We start from the raw sequence: 20,179 nt of genomic DNA, 5'->3' as shown, positions 1-20,179 counted from the left end.
ATTTGTGTTTCAATGCTATTTTTTTTTTCAAAGTTTGTTCATATGTTTGTATTTGTCTGGTGTATCCTGTGTTTTGTGTTGTCTGTTTGTTTGTATTTACGTATCTTAACTATAAATGAGCGTTCCTATCTTCATATTTCTGAAGTGGCAAAATCACGAAATTCCTTCTGTTAGCAAAAAAAAGAAAAAAAAAAATACAAGGCTTTTTTTTCCCCAAGCTGAAAACTCAAAATCTAAAAACTGTCAGAATGCTAGTGATAACTTTTGGTTTCCCCATGGTATTTAATAATCCTGACCATACCTTGTCAAGAGAATAAGCCCTCCACACTGCATAACTTTCTAACACATGACATTTACTCATCCAAATTTTGTTTAAATAGAAGTACTAGCAATTTAAAGAAGAAAGCATTGTAAGAGTGTACATTCAAGTAATTTGAATGACCATGAGTTTGTATCAAATGTTGCCATCTTTGATATGCATGAAGAATATATATATTTATGTATTTGTTCCATAAGTTATATGTTTTCTTTAATACTATTATCACCAGTTTGATGTAATTATATTTGATCAATCATTATCATCTTTTATTTTTACTTGATGTCTTGTTTTAACACTGTAAGAGTACACTGCATGATGTTATAGTCTTTGATGTTTCATATTGGAAGTAACATATGTTTAGGGTTAGTGTGGGACATATATATAAATATATTTTTTTCTCTCAAATGCATGCTCAGATAATCCCCATGCAGTCATACAAGGCCGTATCTTCTCTGTCGTTAGAAAACACTGACTATGTAACCCATCTCCCTATAAAGGAATTTTGTTACAAAATTTATCCTCTTGTCTTTGTTTACTCAGCACACCTCTAAATCTCACCACTTATCTTTATGTAATCAATTGATAAAATTGATTAGATACAATGCAGTGCCATGTACAATTAGTGAAATTTACCAAACTTCACCAATTTGAGAGGTAAAAAGGAACGTTTACCTTCTCTAACCTGTTCCTAATGTACGTAAGAATTGTAAATGTACATCTATTGTTTATCATGATGAAGACAAGTACCTGTATTTAGAAGTTTGGCAATTGACACAAACAGTAATATGTAAATACAGCAAATGGCTCAAATAGAAGAAAATATTTTATTCTACCTTAAGTTATAAAGGTCTAACAGAGAGTGAAGAGTTAAAAGAACTACAACAACAACAAAAAGAGAATATGATAAAAACGATACAACACCAAACCACAAAAATGAGTGCCATAATCTTGAAACTTGATAATTGAGACAGGTTGCACTTCATTTCATCAGATCGTCTACTAATCTCATGCAGCAGATTATTATATATATCCCTATTCAAATTCAATGAAGATGAGATTTGCTTCAGTAGAAGAAACAACAACAAAAAAATCTTATGCACACACGCTGAATATGTATACATGGGCAAAATTCTTATTAGATGCTACAGAGAAACAGTTTATTTTTAGACAATATCAAGGGAAGGGGGATAATTTTACAGTTGGCAGTTTATCATTTAAAGGACCTAATGCTGTAGGGTAGTTTTGTCAAATGTACATTGCAGTATACTTATACAGAAGATGCATAGTACAATCTGTGTATACCACTTGTAAGATACATCTGCACAAAAGGAAGCAGAAAAACTTAACGCGGCATTAGAAGCCAGCTTGTGAATATCAATACTTGTCTTGTATAATGTCTTACCTCTATAAACACTCCCACTAAATCAGTTCTGATGAAAAATAGTCATAGATCCTCACAAGTATCAGGTGACCATTTATTGAATTGATCAGGTGACCAGCTTGGAACAGGTGACACCAACGCACCAGGAGCAGCTTCTAGCGGCTCCGAGAAAGTCGGTTCCAACGAGTCAGGTAATGCGGGCAACAACGGATATGCGCCCTCGCAGGCAGGCAACGGGAACATTCCCGGTGGCAACGCCCTGGCCTTGATTCCTGACGCTACCAGCCAGCGCGGGCCCGGGTCGAAAGCAGGATCCAAGGTTGGCTCGAAGGCGGGCTCGAAGGCTGGCTCGAAGGCTGGCTCGAAAGCGGGAAGCGTGATCATCACGGTGGACATGCCGACTGTGGACCAGAATGGAAAACCCGTCGGGGATGCCATCATCGAAATGCCGGCGTCAGACGAGAAGCCCGGGGACGGAGATCCCAAGGATGGAAAGCCGCAAGATGGACAGACACCGGCCGAAGGGGAGGCAGGGAAGGAAGATACTGGAAAAGAACCAGGAAAAGATGAAGAGAAGGAAGGAGAAACAAAGGAGGTATGAGGAATTACATTATTACCTCCGCCAAGGGAGGAGGTTATGTTTTCGTTACCATTGGTTTGTTTGTTTTTCTGTTTTTTTTGTCTGTCTGCAAACTAACTCAAAAAGTAGTTAACGGATTTGGATTAAACTTACAGGAAAGGTTGAGAATGACACAAGTAACAAATGATTAAATGTTGGTAGTGATCCGAGAATTTTTTGGGAATTTATGAAGGATTTTTGATATTTTGACAGGTAGGGTCAATGAACTTGGAGGTTCAAGCTGCTTTTTTTTAATGTTTTCAAATGCGCACTAAAGTGCGTGCTCTAGTTTCTGCCAGGGCGAGGCGCACCACGCAGCTGAGGGTTTATGACGTAACAAAGGCTTCTATATTGGGAAATCGGGCAATTATTCAGCATGTATACCTATGGGTGGAAATCACTGATCTCTATATGGAAGAGCCCAAAGAGGTTTTCCCCAGTGGTGGATTCTAGTTTTCCAATGATACAGTTATCTAGGTGACACAACATTTGCTTCTGCGACAATTGCGCCGATCTATTGACAGTACTGTACTCTTTCCAGGGACTTGTTGCAGCACCATCTGTGGGAACATTCTGAACCAACTAATGGTTGATCACAGTGGCTAGTCTTTGTTCTTCATATTTGCTATGTGCTTGTAAATATCTGTAAATGACTGTATTATCATGTAAATAACACAGCTAGTCTGCAAGAATCAGCGTATTAGAGGAGGCAGACATAAGCAGAAGAAGAAGAAGAAGAAGGACTAGGGTTAGGGTTAGGGTTAGGGTTGTGATAGGGTTTCGGGCCTAGTTTGATATGAGGATTAGGATTGGGGTTATGTTGTAGGTAGAATTTATTTTTGACTTATGGCTCAAGTGTGCAGATATTTCATGGGAGCAATTGGCACAGGATCAAATGTTATGGAATCACTTTTCTGGTATGCAAAATGCATTCTCCCAATGTTCACCTTTGAGAATCAGAATAGAATGGGGCTGTTCACACTCCAAGCCGAGCCCCCTCCTTCTTTTACAGGCTTGGCACCAGCATTGCCCTAAATACTGTATATGCTGTTATTTTCGTTGATAAATTCGCAATCCAACTGTGATTCACGAAATTTGTGAAAATTAAACCCTCGCGAAAATAACAGCTTACTACATTAGTAGGTTGTAAGCCACTGTGCCATGATGGGGGAAAAAAATGAAGGTCATTGCCCTTGAAGTCATGATATAATGAACGAACTCTTGACTGACTCTTTTTTTTTTTCCGGGGGGGGGGAGGGGGGGGGTGGGGGGGGGGAGGGGAGGAGATACGAGGAAGATGTGAAAAGATCATTAGATGAAAGTCTCCTTTTTAACCCGTTCCATACTGAATTCCGGATTCCCCATAGACTTAAAACACAGGCCACCAGGTTCCCGCATGGAATGGGTGAAGGCATTGTCAGATTTAAAAATTGCAGACTTAAGGTTGTATGTAATAGAAAGTATGAGCGGGGATAGGCAGAATGGTTTTATCACAGTGATGAAAACATGACTACTGGTGTGTATATGTTCCGTAGGGAGAGAATGCTGAAGCTCCCGTCCCTTCCGGCAAGAAGAAGCTGGATGAGGACGAAGAGAATTCCTTGGACTGGTGGTCCAAGTATTTCGCAACCAAAAGTGCCATCGAGAAGGTAAGACTACCCCAATCTACGATTTATGTGTTGATTCAATACATTTACATGTAACAACTTAACCCTAACTAGGCCGGGGGGGGGGCCTCCGAGGCCCCCCCCTCGACGTTCCGCGCGATGTATCGCTAACGCGAAAAGCTATCGCCGCAACGTTTCATGACTTTTTTCTTTCAAGTCTCCCGCATCTTTTGACACCAAATTTACGATGCCCGGGCGCGCGGTTCCGAAGTTGCGCATAAATATGTATGTGCATGTCAGACCAAAAATTGCTCAAAAACGTGAATTCGTGTACAATTTCAATGCAAACTGTGCTTTCAGGCAAATTTCATAAAAGCATGATTATTTTGGGGTTTTATTGATTGAAATCAATTCATAACATATTTTCTTGTTCGGAACAATGTCGCGGACAAGTTTCATCGAAAAAACAATGAAAAACATAAAGTCGAAAAACAAAGAAATACATAAGAAATTCAAAAAACAATAAAATACTTAAGAAATTTTTTTTAATGGCGCAATTTTTTTCTCTTATATTTGCTCAGGACACTAAAAAGAATATTTGCACAAAAAATGTGCCCATTTTGAGCTTTATTTAGTGATTTATACCAAATTGTCTTATTTCATGCATCATTATGCATAAATTAGCATAATTTAGCATAAATGATAATTTTTTAAAAATCTAACTTTGTGGTACTTTAGATTACATCACAGGCAATGTGTGTGCCAATTTTCATCGCGATCGCGCGGTCGACGGCGGAGATCTGGAGGGGGGGCCTGGGAGGCCCCCCCCCCGGCTCTATGATCTACCTAAATAGCCCGGCCTAGTTAGGGTTAAAAAAAAAAAAATTGAAATCATTGCTATTGGTTCAGTGCACGTTGTTGCCGAAAGCCTTGAATTCAGCCAATGTTTAGTCATAAATTTTGTATTCTTGTATCGCTTTGATTCATTGTGGATGTGGCAGTGTATGTTCTTGTGCAGTGCATTTCCAAACTGTTTACTTTCTAAAAATCAAGTGTGACAATTTTTTGCAGCTTTTGTCTTTTACATTATCTTGATTAAACACGCATAAAAAGATAAGAGAATCAGATGCGTGATAGTGACTCCAAATCTTTTTTTGCCCCCATATCTAAATTGCAAGTAAAGCATCATTTGTACTTCATGGCTTTATCAAACAGCTTTCAAATTGGTTTGTGTCTTTCCCAGGCTGATTTGTATTTCATTCCATCTATCAAACAGTATATTTTGTAGTATATCATACAAATAGAAAAGGAGTGTTAGCAAGCCACATGTCATTCTCAACAGCATTCTCAGTAGCATTCCCTTCAAATGTGAGAATGCGTTCATGTTACAACATTCTTCTGTGTGTATGACAAAAGATTAAGTTCATGTCATGTCAAATCCTAGATTTTTACCCAATATATTACAAAAATTGATTTTATTTTGAATTATACTTACTTCTCTGCTCATTTTTTCTTCTTTTGTGAGCCTATGTTCAGAATTTTGCAATGATCAAAAATATCTAAAAATGGAAATTTTATAAAAGCAAAGTAATATGATAGGGTAGAGAATATCTGTAACGTGAAATACATTTTCAGAACTGCTTATTACGAAGTGGTATGTTTAATGCTTTGCATCCATTGCATTTTGCATTGAATTACAAATTACGACATGAAAAAAAAAAAAATCCATGCACTGTCAGAATAAAGTTCCATTATCTCAAAATGTCACATCCATATTCAAAATACTGCATCAATTTCGTCACATTTAGGAGGAATTGGTGAGAAGCAAATCATTCCGTTTTTTTTTTTCATCTCCATTTTTGTGTTGCTGTGTTTCGAGGGCAAGTTTCCTCAAGCGCGTCATGTGTGGTCCAGTAAATGCAGAGAGATTAGCGGAATGGCAGTGAAAACATGATTAAAATTGCACAATTAATCTGTTTATAAGTTGTGCATTTGTAATGTTCTTGTTAGTTTTTTACATGCAGTGCCTGCTAGAACAGAGCTCTACAAAAATTTGTGATGTCTCCATGTTAGAATAATGCAGCAGTAATAAAAAGGAGTTGCATAAAATTTGTATTCAGTGTGAAATTACACATTCCTTTGACTTATTGAGATATATTTCTGCAAATGTCTTGCCGAGTGCTCTGCATTTATTAACTACATGTGTGTGTTTGTTAAAACTTTCCCTTTTTAAGGCAAGTTTCCTCACACTAGACTTATATCAGTGATACAGATTATTCATCTGAAATGAAATCTTAGAGTTTGTCATTCTGAATTTCCTTGAGTTCAGATAAATGGTGCAACAACCACTAATTTTTATTTGAGAGTATCCAAATATTTTTCAAATTTGAGTTTATTCATCAAGTCGGTTTGAGAGTTTATTTATAAAATCAAATCAAAATATCTAAAATTTGCAACATTGCTGACATCGTGCAAAGCATGGCAGGCTTTAAGAATCCTGTTTGAAAATTCCTACAAGTGCTCATTTCTGAGCCAAACTGAGACAAAAAGAAACTTGAGTGAAAAAATGCAAGGGGGGAAACTTGCTGTGTGAGTGTTTAAAAAAAAGTGCTTTACAATTTATTCGTACTTAAGAAGTAGAGTGTAAATTTTTGTGTATGAATTTGTCTGTGCTGTGGTATTGAAATTTTGAATCACCATTTACAAAAAAAGTTGTGCATTACAATGTGTAAATTAGAAACTCTGAACTTTGACCATCTTGTGTGCAGTAACAGACATCCTTCAGTAATGTATGATTCCTTCCATGTGTGCTATAAAATATATTTCTTAAAACATTGATTTTGTTCGATTTTTTTTTTTTTCGATGTACTTCCTGATCTGGCAACTGATTGAAAAGGAAGTTTTGATGATTTTTAAGCGATAAAGTTCTTTACATGAAATCTGACAAGGTGTAAATAAAGGTTACTATATGTATTAAGACACATGCATAATCACAAATCATAAAGAATAATTCATTATCTCTGTGTGATTATTCATGCAAGAGGACATGTACATTGTGTATCACTTTTAATAGGATGTCTGTTATATGAAGGCACACTTTAAATGTTGTATCTGTTCAATAGCGATGCACCATAATGTTGTTGTTTTGCATTTTCATCAGTTGTGTTGTTTTGCCTTTGCTTGTTTGCACTGCATTTTGTATTAAGAGGGTTATTTTGAGATGCTATGTCTCTCTAACGCTTTAAATAGCAGCTGAAGCGGAGCTAACAACTTTTAATCATTTCTTCGGATGACACATGTTTTGATAAAGAGTGTAGCATATATGCATTTGCCATCATATACTACTATGCTGTCTTCATATTTACTGTATGAAGAAAAGCTCATTGTTTTCATCAGACAAACTAAATATCACAAGAGGGTCCAAAAAGTGCTCTAACCTGTAATAAAACTGCACACAGTTGACATTCATGACTAAGATAACAAATTCATCTGAGCACATTTCATGTCAACCTGCCACTCACAAAGTAATGGTGACCAATTACCACTTTTTCATAGAGTTACAGCTTGATATAATTTCACTTTTTTTTCAAGAACAAGTGGACACAGAATCTTGTGAATGCTTTATATTTTTTGCTTTGGCATCATCCAAAAAACTTTTTTTGTGTGTGTGTGTATGTTTATATATTGTCATACTTTGGTATGTATACAATGGTCTTTTACTTTTTTTTTGTTTGCTTCCATACAATAATAATAGAATTAAAAATTAAAAGCTCTGCTTATGTACATGTGTCTGTATTTCTCTCTTTTTTTATTTTAATCATATCCCATTGAATTTTCTACCTCCAAAACTGAAGATGAAGGCTGTACTAGCAAGACGAAAGTTGGTCAGTTCACAGCATGAAAAATATTCGAGAATTTAAATACATTGCATATACTGCAATGATATTGTAATCTCTTCCTCCTACATTAAACAATGTATGCCTCAATCCTCAATATAATTACTCAATATTTCTTGTAAAGTGACTGCATGCCCATACATCATATCTTACGTATCTCTGAATATCCCCAATATAGGTTTCTATAAACCATTGCATGGACTACAACTGTACACACCCTATTGTCAGAGTTATGGAGTGCATTATATAGAACTACGTTGTATATGCATGAGGAGTGTCAAACCATCTATCTTTCAACTACATAGTAGTCAATATTTCACTCTATTCCAGTTATCAGTATTACATGAAGAAAATGCTCTGTCTGATGGCATACACAATTTACTCACATCCATTTGAATGATCTTTCTGTGGGAAATGATATCTTGTCTATGTCTCATGAAGGAGTTTTTATTTCTCTATTTATGATACCATAAAGTGCCTTCTGCTGCCAATGTAAGATTTTGATCAGCACTCATTGTCTAAAACTCTACACTAGGTCAATAATTTGGGTTAACAAAAATTCCAAATGGACTTTTCTCTTGCTGTTGAATTAAAAGGATCAGAGATTATTAGCACAAAGAGGTATTTGACACAAATATTTTGTCAGTAGTTGTCATTGTGATGGAACTAAATCAGGTGGGAAAATGAAAAAGATTTCACATCCCAAAATATTTTTCTTTTCAAATTGTGCTTTCTGTTTTTAATTAAAGAATGATTTGGTTTAATGACATACAACTAATGTGCACATAAAACACTTGTTTCTCCCCATATAATACATGTTACATGCAGTATACAGTAAAGGAGGAATTGGGCATTTAGCTAGGATATCCTTAGAGATTGCAAGTACTGTACACCAAGTACTTCAAATTGGGCAGTGCTTTTTGACATAATGATTCTGTGTGGCTAAGAAAAGATAAAGATCATATAACAAAGTACATTTTATTATTTCTTAATTGATATTTGTAGCTGGATGTATATGTGCCTTGTGGAAACAGTAGTTTTCCATTTGCATGACAGCAAAAATGAGACAAGTTTTAAATGATTTAGTTTGTAAAACAAAATCTGATCAAGAGTTTGGAAAATATTAATGATATAGGAAAGATGATGTTTTCGGAAGTAGGTTTGAAAAATGAAAGGAACCAAGGGAAATATCCTTGATGAGATTTAATTAACATGACTAAATATGTAATGAAAATACATGCATTAACATGTCCCCTGCTAGATTCTGATATCTCCATACTTTACTCATGATCCACCATGTCGGTGTCGTCTGTTGGTTAAAGAGAAAACATTGACTAAATTTTGTCACTTTCAAGGAAAAAAAGGAACCTATATTTCAAAGTCAGTTTTTTTTTTCCATTCACATGTAAAAGCGCATGTACAATTTTTAACATTTGTGTTTTCGCATAGTAAGTGCTGATGCTGTATTTCTGTATTTTAATTATAACATTGGTTTGCAAGGTTTGAGGTGCTATTAACCACATCCATTCACTGTCATTTTTTGCCAATACTTCATTTTTTTCTTCTTCTCACACTCTAACTAGTCATCATTTGGCCATATTCCGTCTTATTTGCATATGAAGGGTTTGTTCGCAAAAACCGGTAAGTCCATTTTTGAAGATTTTGAAGTATGGTCTGTGTCATAAAGTACAAAATAATACCTTTTAAATGATATGTTGGTCACTACATATAAAGGTACATTTTTGAAGTTATGGTCAAAAGAAGCAAAAATTTTCTTATTATTCTCTCTTGACCTTTAATCACAAATATCTCCATTTGGCAAATATGGACTTATCGGTTTTTGCAAACAAACTCTTCATATATTGATACTAGAGTGCATATCACTACATTGTCATACATGTATATCTAATGGCATCTATTTACAATAACACTTCATTTATTATCTCATATTCTGTAATGTGTTTCAGAGAACTATGTGGTAGGTAACTGTTAAATCTTCACATATGGTAAGAATACTACCATCATAGCCACAAAAGGCCTGAATTTTGTTAACGTTTGTTTGTGGGGGATTATGTAAGAATTGACAGTTTTTGTGTTATCAATTTGCATCTTGTAGATAATCATACAGTCTTGATGATCTTTAAAGCCAGCTATTCAAACAATCCAACCGGTGCTTTGGTTGCCAGTGGACTTAATGTTGAAGTACTAAACAGTTTGAACCAGAATGCAAGATAGACATGTATGATATTCTTACTGGATGGCTCGCACACAATGGACCACTCTGTCTCATGAAAACTCTTCAAAACATTGCAAAACACTGTGCGTTGCAAGTCAAGCCTCTATTCAACGCGCACCTCAACAAATGAATGCCCCCTCCCCCCCCCAAAAAAAAAAAAAAATAACTGAATGAAATATCAGCATAATTTTACTTATTGTGTCTGTCTTATACATTGTATATAATTTGCAAACATATAATCACACAGACAGAAATCTGTAATAATATTCTCCATTTTGTTGTCATGTATTATTGATACTGTAAAGATACGATTGAGTCTTGATGTAGAGGGCGCTATTTGCACATGTGACATTCATTCTGCGATGAGCTTTGCCATAACTTAATAGCTGTGGAATGTGCACTTCCCACAAAGGAATTCACCAATTAGGGAAAAGTTAAGAAAGTTATGTTTTGATCCCTGATTTGAGTTATCACTGGATACAGAGCCAATCCCAAACAAAAGTATATCACAAATATTTGACCTAGTGTGTACAGCTCAATCTATCTTGGGTCCTGAAGTTTTTCTAGAGTTTGGTACATCTGTAGTCTTATCTACACTGCAGGTGAATCAGAAAAGATATTTATTCTCATTTACCGTGGGTAAAATATTGTTTGTGGTGCATTCTATATGGTCACATCAATCACTTGGTACAATGCATCTACAAGAAGTACAAGGAGTATACATTGTATATTATCAAAGGCTACATATTTTCATCTATTGATGCTTCCAAGTTTATTATCAACATGGTCCCTCTTTTTCCCCAAGGGTACATATACACCATGTACACTAAAAGGGCATTAACCATGTACAAGACTTTTGCTCTATACATTGTACCTTGTGTTCCCTCAGAAACCGGCTGCTTACATATGTACACATACACAGCTATGTGACAGCACTCTCTGCCTTTATGTTTGTTACCCACCATATGTCGTGAAGGGTTCTATTATTCCTTGGGTGTCTACTTCATACACATTGCAGCTGAATTTTCTTTTCACACATACTTTTACAATTGCATTTCTATAAAAAGATACCGTTGCATTTTGTGCCTACCCTCTGATTCAACATACATATATAGCATTATGTCTTTGCTGGGGGTCACATGGTAATGACACAAGCTTTTTATTATCTGTATTGAGTAATCACTTATCCACACTATCTTTTGTAAACTGAGAGAAATGGTATTCTCTGTTTGATAAAGGGAACTTATACTGCGCCTGGAGTGAAGATAAATTCGCAGGTGAGAAAGGAAATAAAGGGAAACACATATTCTATCCTGAATGTTTTTTTTCGTTTTTTTTCTTGTACACATCCTTGGCTCCCCTGCCCTCCCACAATAACTCCCCCCCCCCCCCCGACCTTCCATTCATATATAATACGATAGTCTAATACCCCGTATAGAGACAGACACCCCCTCGCCCCTCCCGAGTGAGAGAGAAACAAATATAGGGCCTGAAGTACATTGTATATAACTGCGAGAGTATCGGGCAAGACTGGAGTAAGTCCAGTTTTGGAAAAGAGCAAATGGAATTGGCACATAACACATAATGAAAAGAGTGCCTGCAAAAAGGAAGTATGTCCAGAGTAAGTGGAGGGAGATATCATTCAAAAGCAACGTAATAGATACTGGTAATGGGAGGAAGGGTTGTCTGCTAATAGGAAGTACTGGTAAATCAAGTCTGATATTAGAAAGGAGAACACACATTTACAGTGATGTTTGTTATGAGTAGGGCCTTTTGTGCAAGATAGAAACAAGTCCAGCCCTAATTCTTGACAAAAAGTAAATGCATAACATGTTGTGAGCAAAAACACAACAGGTATATCAACACTTAATGTGTGATCTCTGTCTTTTGGGAGAAATAGGAGGGGGCAGGGCATGGTTCAAGCGTGCTTCGTTGTACAGCTGCCCCAGTCACATAGACATCCCGGATCACCCTGGACCACCCGGACCACCCCGGATCTGATCCGGGGTGATCCGGGGAGAGATCCATGTTGACGCCTTGGACATGCTTGGACATCCGTGTATGTCCGGGGACATCCGGGAAGCCAACACGGCAACTTTTGGAGGTCAAAAACATCTGGCGTCATCCAGGATTGCCGTCTTGGCAGAGCAATCCTGGGTGGTCCGTGTGGCGGCCGTGTTGATCCGTGTAGATGCCGTGTTTGTCCGTGTAGACGCCGCGCTCTTCTGGCCTTATCCGTGTAGCTGCCGTGTTGATACCATGTGTACAGTCATACCAACGCTCGTCGACACTCCATCGAGGTCGAAACTATCCCGGATCTCCCTGGATCTCCCCGGATCACCATGTAGTCCTTGAGCATCCGTGTTTATATGTGACTGGGGCTTACAACGTTTCTCTGTTAATGTTTGGCATCATTTAAGAAGCATAAAGTTATGGAATGGGAAGGAGAGTATACTTTCTCTCATATCAGAGTGTGATTTTAGCGATCATTAGTGTGAAATGAGCCAGGATTATGGGGTATTCACAACTTGCCAGGACTCATGCACACATCCACACCCCACCCCTCCCCCCCACACACACACATACAGTATATGCCCCCCGTCCCCCTCCCCATACACATGCAAGAGACAGACTTAAAAACAAAAATATACCGTTGTTGTCTAAGGTTCATGAAAAAAAAGCCCGGGAGTAGAAAGAGGGGAGAGAAATTATGGCAATTATCATTATAGCACCACCAATCATCAGAATCAATCAAGGCTACAAGCTGGGGAAAAAGCAAAAACAAATCAAAGGCAACTGCAGCAAGTGTGAGTTCCCATTAACAGACATTCAGTGAGTCAAAATGTAGACAACTGTGTTAGTTCTGATGTCACATGTGTACCCACGTATATGTACAAATAGAATTGGCTACATTTTCTGTGACTCTGGGTATTTTTTTTGTGTGTGTATGTTAAATTTGCCATTAGCATTGTTGGGATCAGTTCTTTATTTTTTTTTTTTTTGCAAATATGTATAAAGTACATTTTTATTTTGTATTAAATACAATCAAACTTGAGCTTCAAGAAGAAGAGGTGAGCTAATGGACACACCCTATTTGATTTTATTTTAATGTGATTTTATAAAACACTAATTGAAATCCAGTTCTAACATTAATAATTTGTGTCTGTTCTTAATCATCACCAGGAGTGGCTTAAAATTATTTGCCAGTTTACACATAAACTGTGTTTCTCCAATATCATGCTGCTGTGTGTGAGAGAGAGAAGTTAGATACGTACAGTGCCCGTGGTGGAAAACCAACTGCCACTCGTCACTATTTTTCTTAGGTTTTAATCAATTATTTGTATCTCTCCATCACAATCTTCACAAGTCATGGTTTAGAATAGTTTGCCTGTTCATACATAAAACTGTGAATATCTATGTCATGCTGCTGCTAGAAATTAGTTACAAACTATTAAAGGTAGGAAAGAGGCATCCATCTGTCAGTATTATTTTTTTTTGTTAGTTTTCATCCTGCACTCTTCTCATCAAGACTAATTAACACATAGTTAATATCTAATTAACGTTTAATTAATACTAATTAGTGTGCCAGAGTTGCCAAGTTGCCCCGATTCTGCTGGAGACATCCTGAAATATCATTACGTTTGTAGCCTGATGGGAGAATGTATTCAAAGAGCATCCCTGAGTTGGGAATGATTTGTAAATCTACTGAAAATGCTTTTAATGTTACACACAAGAATATTCCATGATTGCTTGTAGGAATCTCTCTGGTTTCAGTGTTTAGATACTGGAAGCCCTGATTTGAAGATTACTGGTTCGCCCTGTATGTGGAATTTCAAATTTTGAGATAAAGAAATGCCATGCATACCATATTTGAAAAAAAAAAATCCATGACAAATTATGACAACAGGTAATAAAATGATTCAAAGTTTGCAAAGCAGCTAATTTGTAATTTTGCACAAATTTCTTTTTATGTCAATCTATGTGACTATGGAAGACAGACAAAGAATCATCATTCTATCTTCTTCAATATGTCCTTACCACTGTCAGTCTTGGTTTGGGAAAAGATTATAAGAAAAGACTGATGCATTTTCTTTCATAGAAATACAATGTGATGCTTGTCTGCAAGAGGGGACTTAAATCTGGTGGTCTGTGGTTCCTTGCTTAGAATTTATAGTGTGCATTCAATGCTGCCGTAGCAGCCACGTGAAGCAAGTCATGATTCAAATTGAACTTCAACATTTTTGCTGTGGTTGTTTGCAGTTTCAGTAGTACAGTAATTATAGTTTGTATTTTATTCTTATGTCTTAACCCACAAAAGATGACTTTTATATTAACATAACACAATCTCTAAAGCCTCCAGCCCCCCCCCCCCCGAAAAAAAAAGTGAAAAAAAGAATGAAAAAAGAAAAAAAAATGAGTGAAGACCAGTATAAGTAAGCAGGGAAACACGATGTAACTGGAGTGTGACATTCTCTTTGATTGGTGTAAATTAGAAGGAGACTTTATATGATAATGATGAAAAGTAAATTTATTGACATTTTATATCTTGCAACACCATGATTATACATGACTCTCCCCTACGTTTTCTGTAGGCCTGTACTTTAGCTATGATCATTTCTCCTCTTAGTGAGAAAATACAGTTGTTTGAGAATAATGTTACCTATAGTAATTATGGTAAAAGGCTTTCCTTTTCAGAAAGTTGTCAAAACTTGGACTAGTATATGTAGTATTCTTGTCATAGAAAATAATTTTATTTTACAGAGGTCTGCTAAACAATGTGAAATAATTTTCATGCTAGTGCACTGTAACTACAATTCACCCGAGAGTATGATGTACAGGATGTATGCATGTATATCTGAAACCTTGATGCAAGTCCATGTGTTGCATAGATATGTTATGGGTTCTGCAATTCCTGGGCATGTGTATATATATATATATATATATATATATATATATATAAAAATACCTTGTATTTGACATAAACATGATCAATTTTGCTAGCATTTTAGAAGTGAATTTAAGTGTGTTATCTACTGTACACTCTTCCTTTCTTTAAAAGTACTAGTTTTAAGATTGGTATCATAGTTTTGGTTGAGACCTAACTTCAGGTTTCTGACTATTTTTGCTGAGATAATGAGAAACCTCCTATGAAATATGAAAGAACATATAATTCCAAGAGGAATTCAAGGTTTATTTGATGAAAATTAGATTTGAAATGGCTGAGATATCCAAAACAGAGCGATCCTAATAGGAGGTGGGACCCACTGTTATTATGATTTTTTTTAACTTTGTTTTTGGATGCCTCAGTCATTCCAAATCCTATTCATATCAAATAAACTTTGAATTCCTCATAAAAAATTGGTATGGCCTGTATTATTTCATAAGTGGTTTCTTGGTGTTGTACAAGAAGTAAAAAGCCCAATTATCATCTCAGCCAATACTGTACCATCCCTTTAAACTTTGAAAAAAAAAAACATTTATTTTCTAGGAGCAAGCTGAGAATGCTGGTGGGGATGATGCAGAAGGAGATGACAACTTGGATGCTGTCAATGCAGGTATCTTTAAAGAGGAAATCCACCCCCCAAAATAAATTAACTTCAAAAGAAAGAAAAATATATTCCCTACAGAACGATACAAACATTACAAATATCGGTTAAGGAAATAGAGGAAGATATGAGATTTTGAAATTTCACATTTTTTCGGAAAACATTTCTCGGCCAGTCCTTATGAATATTCAAATTAACAAGTTTATGATATATATTAAAAGTTATATAAAATATTTATATTATATTATATAATATATTCATTATATCAAAAAGTGATTTGGCTGGATATACGCGAATATGTGCGCATATGTGCGCAATGCGCAAACATTCGCGAATATGTGGAAAATAATTCGCTGTCGGTACTGTATATGTCCATGGACTTGTTGTGCAGCTGCCAACCCAGTGGTAGCCATTAACCCGTTGAGGAGAGGCTGATTTGCTACAGCACGCATTTCCCATAGACACCTGCCCGAGTATACTCGCGACTCGTCTTCAATGAGTTAAAGTAGGTACACATGTATCCTACTCTACCAGTGTTGTGTAATCTATATGCTAGCCTACTTTTAATCTTTACCAAACCATGCTAGCTGTGCAATGAACAGGACAAAAAACAAAAAACAAACAGGATGTAAACCGCTGCAGAAACAACAATGAAGGGATTATCATATTAAGCTGAAATTGAGTATCAACACATTCTGTCCATGATTAATGTGAACTTTCAGAGCAGTAGCATTGTCCTTTCAAAAGTTATTGGAGTTGAAAGTGAAGAGTGTGCAAAGGATTTTTATGAAATGAAAAGGGGCCTCTAAAAAATACCTCATCACACTACTCTACCAAAAAAGGGTTGGAGAAAAACTGCCGAAAACCCACTTTCCTATTCATTTTATGATTCCAAACTCAAGAATAATGTAGAAGAAGAGTAGCTTTTTCAGAATGTATGGAAACGAAAAATTGACTTGGTTGACCCGTTTCACCTTTCTTGAGTCCTCGTGTAAAATCAAGGGGTGCGATTTTTTGTTTGGTTTTGTGATGCACGGTCACAAATGGTTGTATGTGTTCTGTTCCATGCAGACATGCTGGTGACGGTGGAAACTGCAGACAAGAAGGATGACAAGGATAAGAAGAAGAAGGGGGCAAACCTCAAAAAGATGGCCGGAGGATTTGCCAAGATGATCAAGAAGGGTGATGATGATGATGAGAGCCTCATGGACCTCATGGTGGAGGTAGGTTCTAGAGAACCTTGGAAGGGGGGAGTCGAGGAGGGAAGGGGAAGGAGAAAGTATCTTTGATGGCTCCTCGATTTGAGTTTGGGTTTATTTTACTTTTGTGGCCATCGGCAAAGCAAGACAAGCTTGTAAAAAAAAAAAAGCCATAGGATGCATGTGAATTTAAAAATGGGAGTAAAGTTCTCCTCCAAAGAGTGAGGGAATGTCAAGGATCAAGAAAGATGAAGATGAAGATTAGCACCAGAGATGGGTTAATTAGGGAGATGACACTTGATGGAGATGATGATACTAAAGGCGATGCTGTCAAGCATTTTATACCGGTAGTGGGTTGCCAAGCAACGGTCTGGAAGATTCGACTAACTACGGACAGGTAGAATATGAGAGTTTTAGAATTCTTCATGATGAAGATGGTAATAAATACATTGTATGTGATGATACCATGAGATGATGATGATGATGATGATAATGATGGTGATTGATTGATTAATTGATTGATCGATTGATTGATTGATTGATTGATTGATTGATTGATTGATTGATTGATTGATTGATTGATGGATGGATTGATGAGTGATTGATTGGTTTATTGATCCACAGCATTTGGTGATGATGACAATAATGATGGTAATAATGATTTATGATGATGGTGATGATGATGGTGATGATGAGGATCATGAATAATATAACTACAAATGTATTCAAAGATGTGGTCAAGCAACATAAAAGTATATAACAATACACCAGACATGCCTATTTCTATTTATCGTGTATATAATGAGTTTTTGTATTCAGCTCTCCCAAATCATTGTGTTATTAGACCTCATAGAATCTTTATGCCCTGGTTGTAATTTTGAAATTAAAAGTGCAGGTACGTTGTTCAGGTGTATCCTAGAAATGTGCGAGCCTGACACCCATTTTGACAGAAGAAGCTGTGAATAAAATCTAACATCTCTTTTTCGCTCTGGTTGTATATGAATCCCGCCACAGGAAGAGGTAAGGTTTCGTCAGTAAAGAGCTTGCTGTGCCATAATTGTGCTGATGTTTGTCGCACCTTGTTTTTTTTTGTCCATTTGTCCATTTCCTTCCGCACAGAAGTACTGCCTTGCAAACGTAAACCTGAAGACGTATTTGGTTTGTTGCTGTCATTTGCTGTCATTTTCACTCATAGTCTGTGAATTTTTCAACTCACGTCTGCCATACTTGGGGTTTAGCTCCCCTCATTTGCATCTTGCATGCTCATTTGTCTGCAGAAATTGCACCTTTTGTGCCTACGTTATCTTGGGAGACAACTGTGACATCATGGTTTTTAAGATTATTTGTCTGTCTATACACCCCTGATATGGGATTTAAGGCAAATACTCAGATTGTCTATCCACTCATTCCCAGATTTGGTTCGGAATAGATAATGAGCATTTGTACATGTAGATGCTGTGTCGAGATTGTAAGCAAAATTCCTTAAAAGGGCCACAATATAATTTCCATTGATGATACAAGTTGGTATGGAAAAACAAAAACAAACAAACAAACAAAAAAGGTCAGTACATTATGATGAAGAAGAAGCAAGTCTGTGCGCAAAGGCCAAGGCTGAAATATTTTGTTGTTGCTAAGTTTGTTATTTTACCACCATAATTTTCCTCTTTGAAATAATTAAAGTTTTTAAGTACTTTTAAAATATCTTATCAATTTTCATCCCTGTCCCAGCCATTGAGAAATTGTGAATCCCCAGATTTTAACAAATTCAGTTTTCTGCAGTGTGATGTTGACATCAAAGAACATTTTAAGTTTTGTAGAATGGTTAGAAAATTAAATTGGTGTGTAATTGTACAAAATGATTTCAAATTTGAGGTATTTACATATTCAAATAAATATAAGTTTTGTGTGAAATGAGTTACTTGTTTCTTTCTATAAACAACTACCAAACCAAAGAGTTATCTCTATGTGGTTGGTTCAGTCTACCAGGGGAATCTACTGTAGCACCAGTAAAGGCTACTGCAGTTGTGGTAGAAATATATAAGTCTCAATTATATTGAGGGAACGATAACCAGTACTGAAGAATGATGAAAAACTCATTGTAATAATGATTAATAGTGGTCAGAGTAATGATATGATTTGAAAATACAATAATGAGGAATTGATTGTAATAAGGATTGATAGTGAGCAGAATGATAATAGGGTTTAGGAAAAAAAAAAAGCCACATAATTATGATTGCTAGTGATCAGAGGATCCAAAAATATGATAATTAGAAAGTGCTCATAGTGACAGTAATTGATAGTAAATAATGATTGATAGTGATTAGAGTCAACTGTTGGAATGAAGGGTAGGAATAAGTAAACACAATTTTTGAAAATGATGACTGTCATTGACAGTCATGATTATTAAAAAGGATAATTGTTGAAACAGAGATGCCAGTTTTTAGTTTAAAAGCCTGAATTATAGACCCTGGCACAATTACAGTTCAGGCCCTTTTGTGTACAAAGTTGTACCTTCATGTAGATGTATTTCAGGCCCTTACTTTCATTATAACTGGTATCCCTGAGGATGATATCAACATAATCAAACATTAAATGACTACATGGAAGAATCTGTCCATAGTGGAAATAGGCCAAGTAAATGTTTGTATTCACTTTAGCACACATCTATTGCAGATGCATGGCAGTTTCAAGTCTGTATAGTGCTGTTTGATCGCTTTCACATGATCTTCACATTTGATATGTATGGATTGATTTCACTCCTGCATGTTCATTGTTCTGTTGCACAAATGTTTTTGTTTTAGTTTGTGTGTGCGTGTGTGTGTGTGTTCGTGTGTGAATGTTTTTTGTCAACTGCACTCACAAACCTGCTCTGCACTCACAAACCTGTGGTGTAAGACACAAGAATATAGTGATTTGCTCACATATTCACTCAAATGGGTAGACACATAAGGGGACAAGAGCATTCATAGTCATTTCATTTTATACTTTTAACCTAGGCTCATGCATGTCTGTTTCTATACAACTCCAGGCTTTTATCCAGTAATTCTAAGAGTGTATGGTTTATAATATCGTCGGTTGAGAATGATAAGGGTGTTAAGTTGCCTCTAACTTAACGCCCTTCTCATTCTCAACAGACGATATGTTGAAGTTTTTGAAAGTGCATGCATACATCTTTAATATATGGTCACTGGAGATAAAATGTGTGTAAATGTAGAATATTTTGCAACATGGGCATTTTCATGTATTTTGCAGAAAGAGATACATTTTTGGTAAGTTTTCTGAAGCTGGCTTAAAAGGAAAAAAATATTGATGAGAAAAAAAAGATAAATTATATGAAGTGTACAGCTGTATGAACATTTACATCTACAAGGTATCA

The 20,179-nt window shown here is 36.2% G+C and overlaps 2 protein-coding genes across 2 annotated transcripts in view; one reads left to right on the top strand and one right to left on the bottom strand.

Annotated features, from left to right (window-relative positions):
• Positions 1–20,179, bottom strand: part of LOC140234334 (small ribosomal subunit protein eS7-like) — a 463,926-nt gene that overhangs the window by 250,663 nt on the left and 193,084 nt on the right. The gene's annotated exons all lie outside the window — the stretch shown is intronic.
• LOC140233739 (otoferlin-like) overlaps positions 1–20,179 on the top strand; it is a 121,043-nt gene that overhangs the window by 76,223 nt on the left and 24,641 nt on the right. Inside the window, 5 exon segments of the mRNA XM_072313839.1 lie at positions 1,811–2,295; positions 3,855–3,968; positions 15,547–15,613; positions 16,676–16,827; positions 17,818–17,823. Coding sequence (XP_072169940.1) covers positions 1,811–2,295; positions 3,855–3,968; positions 15,547–15,613; positions 16,676–16,827; positions 17,818–17,823 — 824 coding nt within the window.

This window comes from Diadema setosum, chromosome 10 (assembly GCF_964275005.1).
Source record: "Diadema setosum chromosome 10, eeDiaSeto1, whole genome shotgun sequence".
Classification (NCBI taxonomy): domain Eukaryota; kingdom Metazoa; phylum Echinodermata; class Echinoidea; order Diadematoida; family Diadematidae; genus Diadema; species Diadema setosum.
The sequence above is the reverse complement of the archived record's forward strand: the minus strand, read 5'-3'. Positions and strand labels throughout refer to the sequence as shown.